Source organism: Culicoides brevitarsis, chromosome 2 (genome assembly GCF_036172545.1).
Source record: "Culicoides brevitarsis isolate CSIRO-B50_1 chromosome 2, AGI_CSIRO_Cbre_v1, whole genome shotgun sequence".
Lineage (NCBI taxonomy): Eukaryota > Metazoa > Arthropoda > Insecta > Diptera > Ceratopogonidae > Culicoides > Culicoides brevitarsis.
The window spans coordinates 14879696-14903250 of NC_087086.1; the positions used below are offsets into that span (position 1 = coordinate 14879696).

At 27.5% G+C, this 23555-nt stretch overlaps 1 protein-coding gene across 1 annotated transcript in view; it reads left to right on the top strand.

Moving 5' to 3' along the window:
• The first annotated feature begins 7442 nt into the window (after window positions 1–7442).
• LOC134828559 (homeobox protein invected) overlaps window positions 7443–23555 on the top strand; it is a 28998-nt gene continuing 12885 nt past the window's right edge. Inside the window, exons 1-2 of the mRNA XM_063841534.1 lie at window positions 7443–8755; window positions 9065–9087. Of these exons, the coding sequence (XP_063697604.1) occupies window positions 7443–8755; window positions 9065–9087 (1336 nt within the window). The remainder of the gene's footprint in view (window positions 8756–9064; window positions 9088–23555) is intronic.

Here is a 23555-nt window from a genome sequence, read left to right on the forward strand (position 1 = left end):
TTATAAACCAAGGCCCAATTATCTGCTTCCATCCAATATAACGGAATTAAAGCCTTAAGATCCAAGTCCCAATTCTTTCTGTCGCGTGGCACATATGCAGGTCCATATTCCGAGAATTGCGGTTGAAAAGGGCAACTATACTTTAAATCTTTCAAGTACCTGCGAATAGTATGTTTGAATATGCTATTAGGTCCAAAAAGAAAGTCACAAATCCTGTGATGATTTCTTATGTTTAAAACTTTCCACATTCCCGAATAATCTTGGTACGAAAATATTTCCAGAACTGACATGTCGTTCGTAATTGGAAGTTTAGATGTTATATTGCCCGTAATCATTTGAATTGTCTTGTTCTTGCGCTGAAGTCGCGTATAGCACTCGAACAAGGGCAGGGAATTGTCACAGGATACATTGTTGATGACCAGTTGAGTGATGGGAACTGCGGCTTCTGCCATGAAAATCCATCCTATGACGAGTGGAAATAAAATAAAATAAATTTTCATTATTTTTATAATTTAAAAAATTTTTTCTTAATTTTTTTTTTTTTGTTTAAAATTGGATCAAAGTAGGTTTAAAGGTAAATTACTTTTGACGTGATTAACAGAATTTTGCACTTTTATAATAGACATTTATCAATTTTGAATCGAATTTTCCTTCACGTGGAGGAAACTGATGCCATTTCTTCATCCATAAAATACTAATTATCGCTTTATAATCAATTGCAAAAGTCATCATTAAAGGTAATAAAAATTCAATCTGATTTCGATCTTCTTTTTTGTCATCACAGAATTTCCTTTACGAGATCTATGACTAAATTAACGTTCTAAATTTTATTTTTTTTCTTCTGTATCCGAAAATCTATCAATCTGAATTTTGAGCTGCCCTGAAAAACAGATCACAAGTTCCAAATTTTCCAAGTTTCCAAATATTATTCTGCTACTGACCTAAAGGTGGCGCTGCAATTTATTTTTTTCATTTCCGGCACCGATTTTTTCATTTCCGGCACCGATTTTTTCATTTCCGGCACCGATTTTTTCATTTCCGGCACCGATTTTTTCATTTCCGGCACCGATTTTTTCATTTCTTATTTATCATCAAATCATCATTATCATTTATAATTTGATGTTGAAAATTGAAGAATTATCATCAATTTTTTCATTTCTCATCGAATTTTTAATCGAAATAATAGATGGCGCAGACTGATTTTTTTTGATGCTATAAAATAATTTCAAAAGTGTTCTATAAAGGAAAACCGTTATTTTTTTATGATGATTTTTCTTTTTCTACTTTTTTTTACAGATTTCTTTCGAAGTGCGCACGTTTATTTTTTTTTCTTTGTATCTTTTTATTATTGTATAGCTTTTTATATAATTGAAACGAACCTTGAGAAATATGTAATGAAGTGAAAAGATTTTCTCGTCCTCTTAATGGTTGTATTAAACTGATGATTGTTTAGGATACTAAATTTTAGCCTTGCTATTATTTTTTTATTTTATATAATTTAATTTTAATTTTTATAAAATTTTAAAAATTTTTAATTTTTTTATAGAAAAAAAAAAATATAAAATATTTTTTATAAAAAAATAATTTAATTTGAAATAAGAAATAAAATTTAAATACTTTTTTTTGAATCGTCATTTTCTTTTCCATTTTCTTAAAATAAATAATTTTTCCATATCAAATTACTTTTCATTCATTTACTTAATAAAACGACCCTTAAATATTACCCTCATTTTTCCTAAAATGATTACTCACGTTAGAAAAAAATAACTCAAGTGTAAGTCTTAATGTTACATAACACATACAAGTTGATTGTCATTCGTACAACAGCAACAATAAAAGACGGAAAATTCTTTTATAAATTGAAAAAAAGTAAAAATAAAAATAACAAATCCAATAAAATGTTTTTTTTCATTGTGCGATGACATTTTTTATCCAAATAAAATTGCGATACGAAAAAAAGTATAACATGAGGTAATAAAAAAGTTTATTTTTTTTTCAGTATTTTATATTAAAATTAACAAATTTATCATGCCCTATCCAGAGATAGAGTTTTCTTAAAAAAATTAGGGGAGGAGAAAAAAATTTATCGATTTTGTGATTAACTGTAAAAGAGTCATTTTAAACGCATTTTTTGTCAAATTCCAACAGAACAAGTGTTTGAGTGATTTTCCATTGAAAATTCAATAAAATAAATAAGAAATAAAAATATTTCTCAATTTTCGATTAAATGTTACGAATTTAGACTAAACTAACAAAAACTGGTAGCAAAACTTAATTTATTATGTTTATTGAATTTGTTCATTATTTATTGTTGAATTTATTGAATATTTCTGAAATGCACTTTCTCGTTTCCCAGCTTTGTTTTTGTGGCAATTTGTTTATTTGTTTGCTTCAATTATTAATTAAACTTCTCTCTTCGTTTTATTTAATTTATTTAACATATTGCAAGTAATCGAGGGAGTGTATCATGACGATGCATTTTGTTTGAAAAATAAATAGAAACGATTATTTCGAGGCAGCCACAAGAAAATGATGGATGAAACTAACAACAAACTTTTGTGGCTTTCCAAAAATGATCGCAGACAAAAGTTATTGTTGTTATAAAAAAAAATTATGTCGATGTCCAACCTCCAATTTTCTCCCAATCATTATTTAAAAATCTTGTTACCTTTGTTAAGTGGCCCGCTGACATAATATTTTGACAGATATCATGCTTATTTGACATTTCTTTTGTGGCCTTTTCATGTTCTCTTTTCATCATTATCATTAAATTTTTTTTTTTTTTTTGAAAAAATTCACAAAAGCTGTTAACAAACCAAAATTATTGTTTGTATTTTTGATTAATTGAGGAAATAATTTACTTGCCTTTTTTATTGAAAAAAAAAAATAGTAAAACTTACCTGAATTTTTTTTAAATTTTTTTCCGTCACATGTCAGATGCCAAAAAATTAGTTCAAGTCCACACAGAATAAAATTTTAACAATAAAATCAATGCAACCAATGATTGCTCTTTCGTGCATTTAACAGGTTTGTGATTGACTTGATTCGTCTGATAATATGGTGATGAAAAAAACGTTCAGTGTAAACAAGTGTTATGATGCATGCGATAAATAATTATTTTCGATGCAGACAAAAAATGAATAAAATCTGGCTATTTTCATATGGTTTATGGCAAGGTCAGAGGTAACAAAAGAAAAGTTTTTGTAAAGTGTATTATTAAGTTTAATAAATGTTAATTTTTTAATAAAACGGAAGTAGGTCGTTATTATTATTTAATATTTTAAAGAGATAATTTTTGGTTCACTTTTCATTCAGAAAGTGGTATGAATCATTCTTTTGTGTCAAAAATTATTATTAAAAAATTAATAATTTTGTCTGAGTGAGAGTTTTATTTCGGTTCATGTCACGTTTGAACTGAATTTTTATTACAATCGATATTTTTCTTTATTTTTATTCATGATGCTCGACAATAAAATATTTTTTTCTCTTTTTCGTGTTTTGTTTAATATTTTTTCAATTCGATGACGTATTTATATCAGAAAAAAATTTAAGAGAAATTTAATTTTTTTTTTTAGCTTTTTTGTCTTTAAATATTTTTTTATTTTTAATTTAATATATAAATTTTCGTTAATTTTTAAAATTTTAATGACTTTTTTCTCATTTTTATTTTTAACTTAAAATTAACTTTAATTTATGACAATTAAAAAAAATAGGTTTAAGTTCATTTAAATTAAATAAAATATCAAAGTAAACAAAAAAAAAATAATTTTTTTATTATAATTAAATTCTATTTATTCTATAAATTCTATAAATAAATATATTTTTAAAGTTTAATAGATTTTTTCTTTATTTTAGTTTATATATTCATTAATTTAAAAAATTAAATAAGGCCGCTCCAAATTTTTTTCAAATTTTTTGTCCCAAGAACTTTTTTTCAAAATAAAGGGGGGGAAAAAATAAAAAATACTTTTTCATGCAAAATGACAAAATTTAAACAATTTTTCATCAATAATGAATATTTTAGTTATTTTTGTGGTATCTACATTGAGTATTTCAAGGTAAAAATTTAAATAAAAAAAATTCGTAAAAAACTGTCAAAAAATTTTAAAAAATAATTTTTTTGAAAAAAAATTTTAGAGAAGAAAATTTTTGTCAAAATACGATTTTAAATAAAAAAATTCTTATAAATTAAAAATTTTTTAAAAAATTTTGGGAAATTCCTTGAAAAAAGACCAAAAAACGACCAATTTTTATGAAATTTAAAATTTTTTTTTTATTTTGCCCCATTGGATTTTCTTTGGAAAATACTTTGGAAACGGGGCATGGGTCAAAAAGTTCAAAAAAAAATTTGGAGCGGCCTAAATAAATAAAAATAACTTCAAGAGACTTCAAAAGCTTTTAAATAAATTTTTTTTACAGCAAAAGTACCAAAATTATCTAGCAAAAAGTCAAAGTAGCTAACAAACAACAATAAATTGACACAAAAAAAAATAAATAAAAAAAACTAGAGGAATAAAAATAAGGGTCAGTGGTAGTTCTCAAAGAAAAAACTCACAAATAATTCAATTCCCCTAAAAACTCTCTACCGCACTGTCACCTAATCGCAACACAATGTAATAATAAAAATACATTCGAACATGAAACAATTTAAAAAAACAAACAGACAATAATTGAATTGATTTTCTAGTATGTTGTACAAATGTTGTAGCTCCGTACCGAAACTTCTACTACTCGTCGGATTATGTTTATCTGTTTCAACTTTACTATTACTACCAGCATTTTCTTTACACCATATAATATTCTCTTCTCGCACATAATAAAAAAAAGGTAAATATTCTGCAACTTTTGCCAATAAATAAAAATATCTCGCGGAACGAAAATATATAATGCGCAGAGGAGAAACGAGTTCCATTTATTCTCGACTTCTTCTTTTTCTTGCTGTTTTTTTTATCATCAGGCAAGGCAAGCTCATCATTTTATTTCAATTCATTTAAAATCGAATAAAATAAAGCAGCAGCTACCGAAACATTCTGGGCTGTCTGTCTCTTTTTAGCACTCTGAAATAAATTGCAATGGAAGATGCCTCGTTTTTCTCGTACACAAAAATATTTTTCTGCTTATGCTGCTGCGCGTTGTTATTTTTCGCAGTAAATAAGCTGGAGATAGCGTATGGAAGAAGGAAAACAAGAGAGAATGACAACTAACAAAAAAAAAATAAAATAAAAAAAGTTCAGGTTTTCAAGTTGAGATTCACTTCATCGTATTTTAAAAGTTTTTAAAGATTATTTTATTTTTTTTTTAATTTTTAAGCATTTAATTATTTAAGATAAATTAATATAAAATATTTAAAATTTTTTTTTTCAAAATTAAACTAATTTTTATTAATTTATGAATTAATTAAAAATTTATCAAATAATTAAAAATATTTTTTTTTATATTTTGAGAATTTTTAATTTTTTCCAAAATTGGTTCTAAATTTTTAAATTTTTTTAAAATAATTTTTAATTTTATTTTACGTTTGTAAAATTTTATTTTTTCTATTTTTTTAATCAATTTTTTTTTTTAATAAATTTTTTTTTTTCTAAATTAAAATAATTTTTAATGAATATTAAAATTTTATTTTTTTAAATTTATTAAATTTTTATTTTTTTCAAATAAATTTTGTAATTTTTTTCAAAATTAAACTAATTTTTATTAATTTATAAATAATTAAAAATATTTTTTTTATATTTTGAGAATTTTTATTTTTCCAAAATTATTTCTAAATTTATTTTCAATTTTTTAAATTTTATTTTGACGTTTGTAAGATTTTTTAATACTTTTCCATTTTTTTCAAAAATTTTTGAAAATTTTTTTAAAATAATTTTTAATGAATAATTTTAAAATTTTATTTTTTCTAAATTAATTATTAAATCAATTTAATTTTTTTCAAATAATAAATTTTGTAATTTTAAATTTTATAATTTTTTTTTACAAAATTTTATGAATTTTTTTAAATAACTTTTTAAAAAGCATTTAAAACTTTAACAAATGCTTAATTGAGAGTATTTCTTTATTTTTGAGATTTTATGAAATAAAGCTAATTTTTATGGTTTATCAATAGTTTTGGATTTTTTTTTTGGATTTTTATAAAATTTTTCTTTTCATATTTATCAAAATTTTATGAATATTTTAAGAAATCTTAGAAATAAAAAAAATTCTGAATTTCAAGATTTTCAGTATTTTTTTTTATAAATTTATCAGACATTCAGTACATAACCGCAATTTTCTCCGAAATGCGGTAAAAAAATATTTGTAAGTGAAGTGATGGTAAATGTTGAAGTTCATTTGGAAAAAGAACGGAAAGTCAAGGAAACAAACAAATAAGTGTTCATGTTAGCTGTTTACTTGCTTCGCTTCTTGTATATTTATGTATGTATGCCCTATACTTGTGTTTGTATGACCGCTACACGGTTCGTGGGCAATCTTGTTTAATTTAACAGTAGCAGCCGGTTTGACGCTTGGTGCTTTGCATTATTCATGATGCGATGATAATAATGATGGCAAAGTAAAGTAAATAAGAGTTTTCAACTTTCAACCATGTTCATTTTTTTCGTACAGAATTAAAGCAATTAGATTCGAAAATTTTAGTTTTTAGAGGAAAAATGTTGTCCTAAATCTGTGTCGTCCTGTGGAAAATTTTTGTTGGATGACATGAAAAAGGATAAGGCACGTTTTGTCCATAGCATACAAAAAAAGGCATTAACACTCGCCTTTGTTCCATTTGCCAAGCTAAATTATACCTCGAGATTATTCTTTCTCATGTTCCTCTTCTTCATTCCATTTATTTATTTTTTTTGTGTGTGCCTTATGTACGAAGCCTCATTTCTGATTTTGTGCATTTGTATGGGTACGAAACCGGTACGAGAGAGCGAAAAATACATAAAACGACGAAACATTGACTTCATTTTATTCCGCATGCCGCTACAGACGTGTGTGTCCAATCAGAAAAATCACACATGGTGTCAGTGTGTGCGTGCGCGACAACGATGAAATTTTAGAGAAAATATGCGCGCGAGTGTGCGAACGAAAGAGACGACCGGGAATTTCTCTTCTTTATCGATATTCTGGAGGTGTCTCGATGGGAGGAGCTACGGGTTTTGCATTTGTATTGGTATGCTGCTCTATGGGGCTCTATACGAGATTAATTTTATTTTATTTAGTTGAACAAAGTATATCGAGCGAGGTAGAGGTACATTCTTAATTAACGTTGGTATTTCAAAAAAATATTAAAGTGATCGGTTCGGAATAAAAGAAAATCATAAATTAAAAATAATCAGAGTGATTTTTTTAATTAAAGAAAAAAATTTTGAAATAAAATATAAAACTTGAAAAAAAATTAATTGAAAAAAAAAAAAAATAAAAAATTTTAAAAGGCTCATTTTGTAAAATGTTGCTGAATAATGACTGCAATAATGCCCCAATTGTTATCCCAAGCATTATCTCACTTTCCGCTTAATCACTTGGTAAAATATCAAACGAATCCTAGCGAAAAGTGTTCCGATGGTGGCATGTCTCCGTTATCAGAAATTCACTCCACGTCGGTTGGCACGTCTCTGAAAGAGTCCCAACATCCCGATAACTTGGACCATTTACGCATCTCGCCGAACAGCAACAACAACAATAATAATAACATTAGTGAAAATAGTGTTAGCAATAAAATAATGGAACGTGATACTTCCGGGCACGAAAGTGACAGTGACGTAAGTGTCGGGCAGGAAAACGAGTCTGACGATAGCCCAATGAGCGTCAACACGAACGTCACGAAGGAGAATCGGCGTCGTGATAGCGTCGATTTCAGCGAAGAAGGTGTCAGCAATGATTCCACGCGTTTCGCTTCGCAACTTTGTAGTCCTCAGTCCACAGCTCCGTCATCGGCGAACGAAGAACCTCGCGTTCCCACAATTTTGCGACCTAGTCCCACACGACTTCACGAAGAATTTCTCCGAAATTCACAAATTTACGCCGAAGAACTTATGAGACAGCAGATGAGTCTTGTGGCAGCTGCCCAAGCTTCCACATTTTCCACAACAGCGCAGCTTTCGAAGCTCGTGACAGCTCGCACCTTATTGGAGGAAAAAATGGGCTTTCGACCTACGGCATTGAGTAATCGCCCATTAAATCCCATTCCAGATCCCTCAATTAACTTCAGGGGCATTCACAATCACTTGAACGCCATTTCGCAAATAACCCAAAATCTAGGTGCTTCAAATACGGAAAAATTTACATCGCCAAGTCCTTCGGATACGTCGCAATCGCCGCCAGTTATGCACACGCCAATTCACGCGAATCACGCCATTCATGCGGCCGCCATGTTCATGAATAACAATCTCAAGGATCACTTGAATCAGGACAATCTCAAGTTTAGCATCGATAATATTCTCAAGGCGGATTTCGGGAGACGCATTACCGAGCCGCTTATGAAGCGAAGTGGCAAAGGATCTGCGGGAAATGCAAAAAAGAGTCAGAAACAAGAAGAATTGTTGTTGAAACAACAAATGGCGCGACAAAATAAGAGACAATCGCCACCGATGTCGCCGCAAAGTAGTGTTGGAGATCGCTCGGAGGGAGCTCCGATGGATTTGACGGGAGGCGAAATGGATCGTGAAAGCAATAAGAGTTTGTCGCCATCGCCGGCGGCGGGACAAGGCTCCTCTGGTGGAGGCGGAGATGGAAAAGGACCTATTGTATGGCCAGCTTGGGTTTATTGTACGAGGTAAGTTTCATTTTTATTTTTTTTTATTCGCAAAAAATTTTAAAAAAATTCTAAAATAAATATTTAAAGATTTTAAATAATTTTTTAAAATAGATTTTATTTAAACTAATATTATTAAATATTATTTTTTATTAAAATCATTTAAATAAATTTAACTTTTTTTTATATATTTTATTTAATTAAACTAATTAAAAAAATAAAATTTTTAATTCAATATTTAAATAAATAATGAAAAAAAAATTAATAAATAATTAATATTAAAAAAAAATCTAAAGAAATTACAAAAATTAATAATTTAATTTTTTTTAGATATTCTGATAGGCCGAGTTCTGGTAAGTCAAAATTTTATATATCAAAAAAAACAAAAGTATTCGATATCAAGAAATTTACACCGAACATGTACTTTACTTTATAAACGCGCAAAAACAAACAAACCCCGTCGGTTTAATTTTAATTTATTACACATTTTTTCTTTAATCATGTTTCTCATGTACAAAAATTCTTCATTTAAAATTTTTATTTTCGGCATTTTTCGTTTAAGAATAAAATTGTTTTAAAATTTTTGGTCAAAAAATGTCACTCGATACATATATTAAAACATTTTTTATGACTTTCGCATAACGATTTAACAAAAAAAAATAATATCTTAGACTGAAAAGCCCCAAAGTTCTCCCACACACATGTACGTTATTGCGTTTTATGGTTACCCGCAACCCACAAATGTTTTAATGTATAATGGCTAAGAAAGTCATAAAATAATTATGTTATAAATTAGTTTTTACTAAAAAAGAGACAAGTTTGTGTCGGATTCCTAGTGTGAGATGGAGCTTAAAATATGTAAAATAACTCTTTTTTTGTGATAAATTGGTTGTTTTTCTTGTATTTGAATAAATTCTAAACTTGTTATGCTATTTTGATAAAAAGCTATTAAGAAAATCCTTTTTAGATAATTTTCCATTTTAATTTATTTAAAAGGTTTTTATTGGTGAATTATGAGACAAAATAATTTATTTTTGGGGATGAAAGCCATTTGTGGTTTTTTCAAAAAATTAATGGATAATTTTCGGTTAATAAATAATTAAAAAACAATAAAATTGCACCCAAAATTTTAAAACAATAAAAAACAGAATTAATCGCCTCATTATTGTTCGCATCATCTTTTGAGTCATCATCATCATAAACGAAGTGAATTTTAATTAACATCATTTACATGAGATTTTTCGACTGCATGTGAACTTGTGTGTGTTCTCAACGAAAAAAAAATCCATAAAAATTATTATTATTATTTTTAATAAAAAAGCAACAGAAAGAAAGAGAAAAAATAAAGAAAACTTGTGTTTACCAATTATTAATATTAGTAACATTTTAGCACCTACTAATTGTTTTTCAACATCGTTCAATTTAAATAAACAAGAAGCAGATAATTTGTTTACCACACATCGCTTTTTTCTCTACACTTTGTTTAATGTAAAGCAAAGCAAATTTAACACACATACACAGATTCTCGATCGAATATTATTTAACGTAGAGTAGACAGACGCATTGTTTCTAATCTGTTTGTTTTTCTTTTGTGTTTGTTTTGTTTTTTCTACAGTGCGATATTTTTTTTTAATAAATGAGCGTTTAAATAATTTCTTTCGTCTGTTCGTTTTTGAACAAGAGATTTTTTAAAAATTTACTTTAAAATTTTTTTTGAGATCCTTGAAAGCTCGTTATTAACAGAAAAATATCTTTCAAATGTTACATTGTAGCTTACAAAAAAATCAGAGGTGTAACTACTGAGTTACAAATTGGAACACAAAAAGTGGAAAAAAATTTTTTTTTTGAAAAGTTAAATCTTTGCTCTTAGTTTTCAGATTTTTTAAGAGGTTAAATTTAAAAATTTTTTAAGGATTTTTACTTACAAAAAATTTTTTAAAGATTTTTACTTACAAAAAATTTTTTAAATCATTTTGTGAGTGAATTTTCTTCTGAATTTTTGATTTTCGATTTTTCAATTAATTTTTTCGATTAAAAAAAATTTCAAAGGAACCCAAAATTGCAAATTTTTTATATTAACGGACCTGCTTAAAAGCTTCCTTGCCATGAGACCAACAACCAACTGCCACTCAATAACTATTTAAAATATTTTTAATTTGAAATTATGTCAATAAGTAAAAAAAAAGAGTAAAAAATTATTTTATTAAATACCTCATAATACTTGACTGACGAAAAAAGAATGCTTTTAAAATGTCCCGATACTACATATATGTGTCGCGTCGTCGTTGTCGTAGAAAGAGCGACATTGTCATTCACAGAACGACATATAGGTACAAAAATAATATTAAATACAAAATCATGCAACAATGCAATGCCATGTTCTTATTAGCTTATGAGCTCCGATATACTACTGCAAGTCAATTAAATAAATTATAACTTAATTTTAAGTCGCTCGTCGGGATTGTATCGCATTTCATTTTTCAATTGAAACGATAAATACACAACTCCGTCACATAAAACATTGTAGTATTATCAAGCTCTCTTCAATCGAGGCGAGCCGATTATTATTGTTGTTATTTATTTTTTAAAAAAGTTGCTGTCGTCGTCGTCAAATGCACAATGGAAAAGCACATGAGTGATGTGTGACTAAAGTGAATTGTAAAGTAAAATAAAATAAACAAAAATCAAAATTGTACAATTAAATAACTAACTAAGCTCTCTTTTTGCTCTCTCTCTATCTCTCTGTGTGTCTCGTAACTACTTGAAAACTCACATATGGACTTAACTTGCAACATATATATGTTTTGATTTGTTGAATAAGTTGTTGATGTAAGACAAGAAAAGCAGTGTTGTTTGCACAATTTAATCGCGCACTGCCACAACATAATTAAAGTATTTGTGTTCGGATTAGCTGATATGGTCTTGTGAACAAATCATCGCTACTTAATTGCGTTAATAACTGGATGACAATGTTATTATCTCGATCTCAGAGACAGACACTGTGGGGCAAGAAATAAGTAGTGTAAGAGGAGATTGATCTAGAAATGTCAAAAAAAATGTACATAAATTAACATGATGATGAATTACTATTATTGAGAAAAGAAGCAATAATTTTATAACAATTTTTTTCTGAGGAGGTCTTGCAAGCAGTTTTGAAGGAAATACTTAATTATGAAAATGTTTTTGAAGACATTTTTATGTATTTTTCGTTGTTTATGATGACGACGAAAGGAATTCCATTCAAAGCTCATTGGAAGTCATCAAGATTTCATCAAAAAAGAATATGCAAGTTTTTAGTCAGTGGCGTAGTTGAAAAAGTTGTAAGGGGGTTGTTACTACTTCTTCATTAAATTAAAATTATATCAGTTTAAATCATTCAAGATCTTTTAGTCAACAAATTTTCTCGAATAAATAAAATTGAGGTTCTTTATTTTTATTCACATTAGTCGTTTTCTGAGATCTTTTAAATATCTTTATGGTTATTTAGCTTAAATTTCATAATATATCCAATAGAAAAGGTTCTCTAATATTTAACTTTTATTTTTCCAATGAATCTTTGAATATCCAAGTCTTGTAGTTTTTCATAACTGCATTAGTTTGTTCTCAATTACAGTTTCTCAGTTTTTCTCTAATATGAGAAAAAGTCTTTAATAAAATTTGTTTGAGCAATTAATCTGTCCTCTTTGTTTGTAAATATATTTCGAGACACGAAAGTATTATTCTGATAAAACAAAATTGCGACTTAATTTTTTTTTTTTAAATCAGTCAAATTTTATTTGTCAGTATTTTTTCATAAAAAAATAATATTCATAGTTCAGTTCAATCAGTGAACATCATCGGAAAATTTTTGCAACTATCCCTGGTCGTGACCAATACTAATTGCTTTACGTAGCGCCAAAGTTGAATAGCAAGAGCAATCAAGCCTTTGAAAACTCAGTCTGCGACTTCGGATTTTCTGGACTACCATAATGCATCATGCCAGTGCGTAAAAAGTGTACAAAAAACTTAAATAGTTCAACAATTACTTGCTTTTACCTCATCCTCACCTTTTATCAAACGAGCACTAAGTTTTTACTTGCTTTCATCTTAGCTATTTTGACTAGGAATATCTCCATATTTGAAACAGTTACCACACTACCAGAAATAATTTTTGTTGTTCACAAGAAAGCTCACTACAATGCTTGATATTTCGTTTGCACATTTTGCACATTTGGCTTGTCTAGAACCTCATCCTCACACTTCCTACAGAAAACCACGAGGTACATTTATTCGAGGTACATAAAAAAGTATTTAATATGGTTTTTAAAAAATGCGCATGTAGAACGAAACTGTAATAATTAAAATTTTAAAATAAAATTCCATAATAAAATTGTAATATAGAATTCAAAATACTTACCAGATTTTTCAAAATTCAAGTTGTACATATTTTAACCATTTTCCACAAATTTTATGACAACACCTATGAAAAGTCCCCCCATCTTAACTACGCCTCTGACTCTTAGTGATGAAGATGATGACAAAGACAGGTGTCTCATTTTCGTATCAAAGCACTATCTTTCCTCAAATTCCAATGCAAATGATCAACTTTTTTTCTTCAAATTTATTTCAATGTATAAATATTTGACGAATACCTTACAACAAAAAAAAAGCGTAACAAAAAAAGTTACTCCAGTTTTAATCTTATTTATTTTATTTTTATTTGTACATCAATTTTCGTTGTTGTTCGTATAATAAACAAATTAAAATATTTGTTTGAAATGTGCATGAATTCACCAGAAGCGATTGCCTGACAAAATAAAGGATCAAAAGGATAAGAAAAAAAATGTTTATCTTCAATATTTTATCGAAACATTTACCCAGGCAGAGCAAAACAAAGTAAAAAAAACATTAAGAGAGAACAAGAACAAAATTTATCGAGTGCCCACTGGAGATAACCCTCAAAAATTTACTTTCGATACTAATTAATTGAATATTTGCTAATAAATATGTTAAAATTTTTTCTCTTGCCAAGTTACACGAAAAAAAAAATATTTAATTTGATACAAAATTCTATAAAGTCGCTACGATGACGACAACGACGTTGTAAGAGAGAAGCAAAAGCAAGCAAGGAGAAAGAGAGCGGTACTTGAAATGTTTTAATTTTTATTTCGCTTTTTCGCCTGGGTGGTCTGAGCCTATAAATCTTTTCATCTCTGTTTATTTTTGCTTTAAACGGGCAATAAAAGCAATAATAATATTAATTCCCTGATGTATCATTTACAAGTGGGATACCATTTAATTTTAACGACGATCTGCATTAGAAAAAAAAATATTTCGTTTTTTTTACTGTTTCTGTGCAAGATGATGAGAAGCAAGAAAAAGGATAATTTGATTAAGATGTCATTTATTTTGTTTTTGGCCTCCAGGGACTCGATGTGATATATTGCTTTCAAGTAGCAAAAAAGTCTTAAATTTTGATGCCGAAAGGATTTCAAAAAAGACACAAGAAAAAAATTGAGACATCAAAAAAAAAACTGAGAATCATCGAAAAAATCAAACAAATTCTTTGACTTTGGAATTCAAAGGTGGTCTTAATAACTTTATTTTCGCTCTGTTACTTGTTTGGCTTGAATTGATATTATTACTACTACGCACGATCAATATTGTTATGACTTTATTTTTACTTCTATTGCTCCTCTGTAGACGAGAAGTTCAAAGAATAATGAATCAATATTGGAATAATATTGATATTTCCGTATTTTTCGCTTTACGCAGTGTGTAGTCCAAGTACTGAGACAAGGTCGCTCGTTGAACTAAAGTTAACGAGAAATTACTTGAAACAGCTGCTGTCTTAATAAAAAATTAATTTTAGCGGGTTTTAATATTTTTAGTAAATGTTCCAATATTTTAAAATAATTTTTAAATTTTATAAAAAAAATAAAAAAAAAATCAAATTTATCATTTTTATACTCCTCATGAGAATAAGGTATGTCAATACGGACAAACGGACAGTACAAAATTCTAAATTTATTTTTTAAATAATTTTTTAAGAAATCTTTAATCTTTAAAAATTTCTTTTAGGGCAAAATTTATAAAAAAAAAAATAAAAAACAAACAATATCAATTTAAAAATTTAAAATAGTTGAAATAAAATTTTCGTACTCCTCAAATCAAATTATAACAGACAGACATTTTTTTTTTAATTTTAAATTTTTTTTAAAGACTTCACAGTAAAAATAGAAATTTATTTTTATGATTTCTGATCAAAAAAATTTTTTTTAACCATTTTCATTCATTTTTATTTTATATCAAAAAGAACTTTATTCTTTGCTCGATCGTGCTGTGCTCTATGCCCACTCAAAAAAACAATTTGTCTCTTTTATAACATTTTTTTCTTCTTTTAAATCAAGGTACACGCGTGTTCTTGACGACGATGACCACATGCACTTAACAATAGAAAGAGATAATATTTTGATGTCTTTATTACGAGACATTTCTCTTCGTTGCCGCATCGTTCTTCATCATTTTTATAAGAAAACGATGTGACAAATTATTCCCGAAAATTCTTTATTTTATTTTCTTTAATGACTGAACAACTTAAAGAAGAAGAACCGAAAAGCACTGAAATTAAAGAAAAATGACAAAAATGCATTTCTCAAGAATAAATTATTGAGTTGTTGTTTGTTGTCGTTTTTTTTTTGGGAGAGTATCAAATTCTTCACTTATTTTGTGTGATTTTTTTTTTTGGGCGACGACCATGATATCGGATACTTTGCGAAAAACAGCAATAAATTAGAAAGACACAGAAAAAATGTTAATTTGAGGAATAAATAATAATAAAATTATTCGTTGGTGACCTCGGAGACATCTGTCAAAAATTGTTAACAATTACTGTAATTACTTTATTTTCGCGTGGAGGCAAGTCTGGCACAGTGGGCTTAAATTGAGTCATCTTGAAAATTTTTTTAGTTCAATTTTTTTTTAAATTTTAAGGAAAAATCATGATTTTTAAGGCTTTTTTAAAGTTTTGGAACACTAAATGCTTGGTTTGGATTAATTAGAATAAATTTTCATTTATTTTTTGGAATTTTTCTGAATTTTTGGACCACCGTGCGTCTTGGTTTGTATTTTTAAACTGCAATTAAGTACAAGCAAGCCGTGTTGTCATCATAATTGTCCCATAAAACTTGTTTATTTTTATTATTTCGCTCTATGTTCAGTTGACACTTACCTCACGTTGCAATCGCAGGCAGCGAATTTTATTATAAAATATACAAAATCAGACTCAATTATTTAAAAGGACAAGACAAACACACACATGAACGTTGACATTATTAAAATTTTCACACCTCATTAGCAAACAATTCAATTGAAAAATAAATAATAATGTACCTCGTTCGCTTCTCTCTCAATTTAAATAATAATAAAAATCGCGTTGCCATTCGCTACATTCCGACATTAACACGATATTCTACATAAATTTTACATCAGAATTGTCATTTATTGTTTATGTGGCAAAAATGTAACAATGGAGGCTTATAAGGCAATCTCGCGCATAAAATAATGAGAAAAAAAATGGAAAAAAAATCCTATCGATCAACGGTGAACATTGAACTCGATTTCAATCGAATAGCTGATGCCAATCCAAACGAAAAATGCACTAATTTTGCTTCCATCGCGTCTTTTACCGCAGCAGATAGATAGACAGACATCTGAATCCGAAGACAGGTTGAATGACAGTGGTCTTTAATAATTGGCATTTGTGTTTTTGTGACAATTGACATTGTTTTGTACACCATTTTTTATCGCTATTTTCGAATCGTTTCTCCATTTTTCTCAAGCTTTTTAAGAAAGTCTCATAGAAAAAAAAACTTAAATCTCCGTGAAAAATCAAGAAATTATTAAAAAATAATTTTTTACCTGAGAAATTTGTCAAATTCGTTACTCCCCCTAAATATTGTGACTCGGAACGTTTATTTGTTGTGACTTGTGTGAATTATAGGATAGAATTAATGTTTTTCTTTTTGTAGTGTGAAATATCACCTTAGGGCATTCATTCGGGATTTCTTCAAAGGCGGCTGTCTTTGTGCTGCGGATTAAAGTTGAACACAAAAGAGAGCAAATCAGTTCTATTTTTGTGTGGAAGTAGGTAATGTAAACAGTGTTGTGAGAGAAATTTAGAAGAAAATGAGATCAGTTTGAATAATTTTATGGATTTTTGAGTCAAGGTTGTTTCCGGTGACTTTCAAATGGAAAAAAATCGGATCAAAATAATTTTTCTAAATTTTAAAAATATTTTAAATAAATTAATTAATTAAATTAAAAATAAATAAATAAGGAATTCAGTTCATTAATAAAATTATTAAATTAAAAAAATTTGAATTAATTGTCTTGAACATTTTTTTAAAACTTTTAAGTTATTATTCTTAAATTTCTTTAAATGAAAATAATTTAATAATATTTAATTAATATTTTATAAAATAATTATTAATGAAAATATTCAAGAATTACATGAAATACTAATTATTGAATTAATGAAAACTATTTTTTTAAAATAATTCTCAATTTTTGAATAATAATCGGATAGAATTGATTCAAATTTTTTTTTTTTGTCAATTTTCAGATTAAAAAAAACTTTAAAAATTTTTTTATTAAAAAAAATTGTTAATAAATTTAAAAATAAAAAAAAATAAAGATTTTTAAAATTAAAAAAAAAATTAATTAAATAAAATATATTTTTTTATTTAATGAAATTAATATTAAAAATTGTTAATTATTAATCTTTAATACTTTTCAAAACCAGAAAGTTCTTATTTTTTAATTTTCTTTAAAAAAAAATATTCTGATTGAAAAAATTTGAAAGTTAAGTTTTTATAACTTTTTTTTTTATTAAAATTCGAAGTTCATTTAAAATATTTTAAAAATTCCTAAACTTTATATTGTAAGCTTTCATAGATTATTTTAATAATTATTTTTTATTTTGAAAATCACCTGAAAATTAAAAAAAAAATAAATAAATTTAAACTCCACTGATTAAAGTGTAAATTTTTAAAAACTTTATTAAATTTAAACTTTAAAAAAAATCCTTATTTAAATTAATTTAAATATTTTAATAAAATTTTTTGATTAATTAATTTTCAAAATTCAGTTAAATATGGTTTTCATGACAATATTTTCTATAAAAAGTCAAATTGTGACCCAATTATTACAAAAATATTTTTTTTTTTCGTAAAATCAAATGCATTTTCTCATGAAATATTTTTTTCATTGATGACTTTGTCTCCAAGACACATTTTTTTTCTTCACACTAAACGGCTCATTAAAGTCTTTCTTGTTGTCTAGCTTTTTATAGACAAGACGAACATCAACTAATTAGTGCGATTGTAATGTATGTTGTTTATTATTTCAACGCGTTCATCAACATTATTTCAGTTCAACAAAAGAAAAACAAAACAAAAATAAATAAACAGATGTGTGTGTCTTCGCAAGAATGAATTTTGTGGAATAACGCAAAACAACGTCATTCAGTGACTTTTTACAGCAGCTACCCCTTTCGCTGCCAGTGTCGACTCAAAATTGCATGTCTAATTGTTTCGTCTAATAATAATTATGTGCTCGAAGGAATTGTCATGCATTCAGACTTTTTTTTTGCTGCGCTCATTCATTCATTGCAAAAGTTGCCCATTTCTGTTAAATTAAATGCACGTACAATTTTTGCGCTGCATCGACACAAATCCACACACACTTTGGGTGGTCTAAAATATCAGATGTGTGGTCTTTATTAATAATCGAGCTACACGCGTACGACGAGCTACGTGCCGTATAAACGTTGTCGTCAACAGTCGTCGACGTCGCTTAACATGTGTAACGTTGTCGATCGCTGTACGAGACATAATTGAGTCATTTTTTTTTGTGTTGAATATTTTTACGTGTCTATTATGCTCTCATTGTGGGTCAAGTCAAAACATGTATTATTGTTGCCAAAAAAAAAAATAAATTTGTTGTTGTTTGACCTTAACAATCACTTTATTATTTTTTTTTTGGCAAAAATTAAAAAAAAAAATTACTTGACTTCTTCACTTTTGATCATTTTTCATTCATTGACTGGTGTGTGAGAGTTTTTTCGGCGATAACATCTCCCAACGGCAGTTTCTCTGAGTCATTCTTAGAAAATTGAGACATAAAAAGAGACGGAATAAAATTTAAAAGATAAAGCAGAGAACGACATAAATTGTAATTTGAGTCACTTTTGTGTTGAATAGTTAAAGCTCGTAATAAAAAGGGATTTATTAGTCGAATGCAACGAAAATAATAAAAAAAAATTTATTAATGAAATAAAAATTAAATAAAAAACGGTAGCATAGCGCCTTAATGTCTAGGCCGATAGAGAAGAAAAAAAGGTTATTTTAAAAAAAAATTTGATTTGGGATGAAGATCACTCCTTCCTTCCCCAAAAAAAAAAAGTTGATTAATAACTCAAACAAAATTAAATCAAAGGAATTCGGATCGAATAAAAATTTGCAAGATAAAGGAATTTATTTTTTGACAAAGTATTTGCTACTGTATTGATGTTGGCAGCAAATTCTCTTTTGTGCCAAAATAAATTTCGACATAAGCAAAATTTGATAAAGTAAAAAAAATATAAATAAAGTGGATAATTAATGATGGTCCATTTAATCACACATCTTTGTCACATCTCTACCGTTGAAGACATAAATTTTATGGTTTTAATTGAGACCACCTATCAAATGGCCTTCACGAAAAAATCTTTGTGGATGATTTGCAGGAGATTTGAATTTTTTTGGCATAAAGGTTAGTTCAGGTTGCTTAAAGCAATTAATTACACGGAGATCCGACAAGTTTAGACATTTTTTAGTTGGAGATAATCGATCAATATTTTTGAAGGGAGTCGTATAACAAGAAGTGATGACAAATTCTTTTTAAAGTGGATCATAATTCATAATTTTTTTTGACATTGAACATTTTTTGGTTCTTGGTTTGAGCGCATTTTGAATTTAAAATGTTGCAAAATTTAAATTTTTATTAATTTTTTTTTAATTAAAAAAAAATATTTAAAAAAAATAATTTTTAATTAATTTAAAACTAAAGTTCTTTAAAAATATTTTTTTCTAATTTTAATGAAAATTAATTAAATAAAATTAATTAAAAATATTGAAAAATCAAAATGTTTTTTTTTTGTTTTCTTTACTGAGTCAAAAATTTTAAAAAATTAATTAAAAATAATGAAAAGTGAATTAATTTTTATTTTTAAAATTTTTTAATTAAAAATTAAAAAAAAATTTAAATTTTTATTAATTTTTTATTTTTTTTTTAAATTAATTAAATTTTAATTAATTTTCTTGTCAATTTTCAAAAAAAAAGTGAATTAATTTAAAGATATTTTAAATTAAAATTTATAATTAAAAAAAATAAATTTTTTTTTAAAAATTTAATTTAATTTAGGTATGTTATTATTTTTTTTCTTTTTTTTTTAAATTAAATTAAATAAATTTTTTGACTAAACAGTTAATAAAACATTTTTTTAAATTTTTTTTATAAAAATTCTAACTTTTAACATTTTTAACTTTTAACAGACAGACAAAATTTTTTTTTCATAACTGGCACACTTCAATTTTTTTTTTAAATTAAACCTTTTTCAAAACCACAGTAGCACATTTTTTCATAACAAAACAAAAAAAAATATTTTTTTTTAAAAATGATTCCTTTTAAAAAGAATTTACCTTCAATAAATTTTTGAATGCCCTTTCATCATAAACACAACAATAATAATGATGGTTTTAGGTGAACAAATGTCATGTTATAAATTTTATATGTAGAACAGGTTGCTTCTGTATTTTTTTCGTTAATATTATTTATTTCTTCCATTCTCCTCCTCGTTGTCGTCGTTTGTGGTTTTAAAAAAATAAAAAAAAAAACCAAAAACTATGTCTGATAAATTATTGTGTCATTTAGATGAACGAGAAGTGATAAGAGACCTGAAGTAACATGTTATTAGTATAATGTTTGAATAATTAGAAGGCTGCTGATAAATTGCGGCGTCCATCATTTGGGAAGTCGCTTATTATCTATAATTACTCAAAACAACTTGTTAATTGAAAAAAAAGAGAGACAAAAATTTGTTGAAAAAAAAAATTCATCATGACAGAAGCCGAGCAATCATTTTATTGATCAAACGTGAGTTTTTGAAGTTGGGAGTAGCGGTGTGAATTGTGGGTAGGAAAAATTTTTTACACACATTTTTTTTTCTTGTTTCATTCATCGTAGACGACGACGACATGCAACAACTCTCGTTATTGCATAACTCATTTTTATAATAATATCAAAATTGAAACTAGCTGGGGTTTGATGTCTGTATTAGGCAAATGCCAAAGTTAAAACCCCAAAGCTTGCACCGAGCAACCATCATGGTTATTATTTTGTTTATGATTTAATGGAAGTTTGTGTGTCGTGTGAATTGGCAATTTCTCGTGTGCATTGACGTGATTTTCATAATTTTTTTTTCTCTTTTATGTCAAAGAAATGGATTTTCTTGCAAGTCGAGCTGGTATGAAGTAATTATGAGGAGGACTTGTAGTTAACAATTACGTTGTTTACGTTCGTGTTAATGAAGTTAATTTTGCATGTGATTTTTTTTTATGTGAGGGTGTTAGAATACTTTATTGCATAAAAATTACATGACTGGCGAGACTGGCGAATTTACGCTATGTGCTAATTAAAAAACATGTCTCCACGCAAGACTAAAGAAAGTTGAAAGAATTTTCCAGTGAATCATTTCTTTTTTTTTTTTGAATAAAAAAATTAAATTAAAAAACTGCTTAAGACTTTGGGCTCAATCCTTTTAATTTTTTTTTTCATAATTTTTTTTCAAATGTTAGAGATTTTAACTCAGAAGCTACCTTGAAAAAGATGTTTATCAATTCAAAAAATTTCAATACATAACGAGAAATACCTTAAGAACTCAAAATTATGTTGAAAATGGTTCAATTCGCAAGACCCCCAACAAACATAAATCTCAATATCGTGCTGCTTATCATAAAACACGCATCACGTCAAATCAACAAACAAAAAATTCCTGACTACTGATGTAATAAAGCAATAAAACCATTTAAAACATTAAAAGCCTCTCATTTATACAACCATGCCATAAAATCATTAGCTGATGGACCATTACTGCCAAAAGTATAAATCAAATCGTCATAATTTGTCTCTCCATCTGACATATAAATAAATAAAAAAAAATCTAAATCGCCTTCTCAGACAAATCTCAGGCAGCAGCAGCAACAAAGAACGAAATCAAACGCTAAATTAATCATTTTTGGCAATAAAAAAGAAACATTCCATAGCATCAAGCAACGCATAAGTCAAAAGAAAGATTTAGTAGTAGTCGATGTCGAGTAACAACAACAAACAAACACACAAGACGAGAGAACGCAGATTATTTATTTACCACACATCATTTTTGCGTCTCGCATCGGTTCGATTGTTGCGCGCGGTCCACATCATTGATCGAGTTGCCTTATCTTTTTGTCTTTATTGAACATTCTCCCGAAAAATAAACCAACAACACACCAGCATCAAGATAAAAGCAGAAAAAAGTGACGTCATGACATAATAAATATATGTGGACCCGACTACTGACTTCAATTCAACGGAGAGCAGCAACAACAACAACCGAAACGACGACGACGACGACTGTGTACGATAAAATGTTGAAACTAATGAAGACATCTTATTTAATAAAGCAATCATCTTAATATCCCATGAACAATCTTTAAAGGCATACGTGTGCTGGATACTGAAATAATAATAATAATAACAAAAAAAAACATCAACGGAGAGGAGAAAAAATATGTTAAATGAAAAGGTTGTGTTGTGATAAAGCTCTTATGAATGAGGTAAACCAGGGACGTGCATCGCAGGGGATACTTCAGAGAGATTAAAAATTTTTTGAAAGAGTTACAAACGAACAGAAACATTGACAAGGAATTGTCAGCTCTGGATTCGTTTTTTAAGAACTAAGAAAAAAGGAACCAGCAGCTAAGATTAGCTAAGATTTTAGGAAAAAAATATGGACTCCAGAAGACCACCTTTGAAATTTTTTAACCCGGTTACGAGTGAAAAGAATTATATCTGAAATGTTAGGAGCTCTTTTTGCTAAAACATTTCAAACTCTGCACTTTTTATAATGAACTGGCCACTTGCTTTTTAAAACTAGAAGATGTACTAAAATGCCTTCTGTCCTTTCTGCATTTGTCGTTAAGTCGCATTTCATCTTTCATATTCTCCGGCTGCTTCGAATGTTACAAATGTTTCAGGTCTTATTAGTTAGGCAACTACATTATCAGACACAAAAATTTTGCTGTTGGAGCTCGAAATATCTATTGTACAAAAGTAATTACAATTACTACAATTGAGTTTGCGATGATGTTGATAAACACACATTTCTTTCCCGCATTGGAAGTTAGTCTGACATATTTCTGGTTCTCATGATTACTCCCGAATTTCTCATCATTTTCAAGTATTTGTGATGATATATGTAGTTAATTATAACAGGATGGGTTTTTTATTATTTAGCTATTTTAAGGCATAAAAACTTACCTGGATGAATTTTCTGCTAAAAGATTTTATTTAGTCCAAATTTCCTTAAATCCCCTCAAAAAACTGCGCCGCCACTGCCTGTTCCGCTCTCCGCTAGAAGGTATATGTTAGCTTTATTTCAATAAAGTACACACCGTATAAACATCGATATTAAGGATAATCAAGAAATTGTACAAGCAAAAGCATTTGGGAGGTCTTCAACTTCTCTTTTCTGCCTTAATTT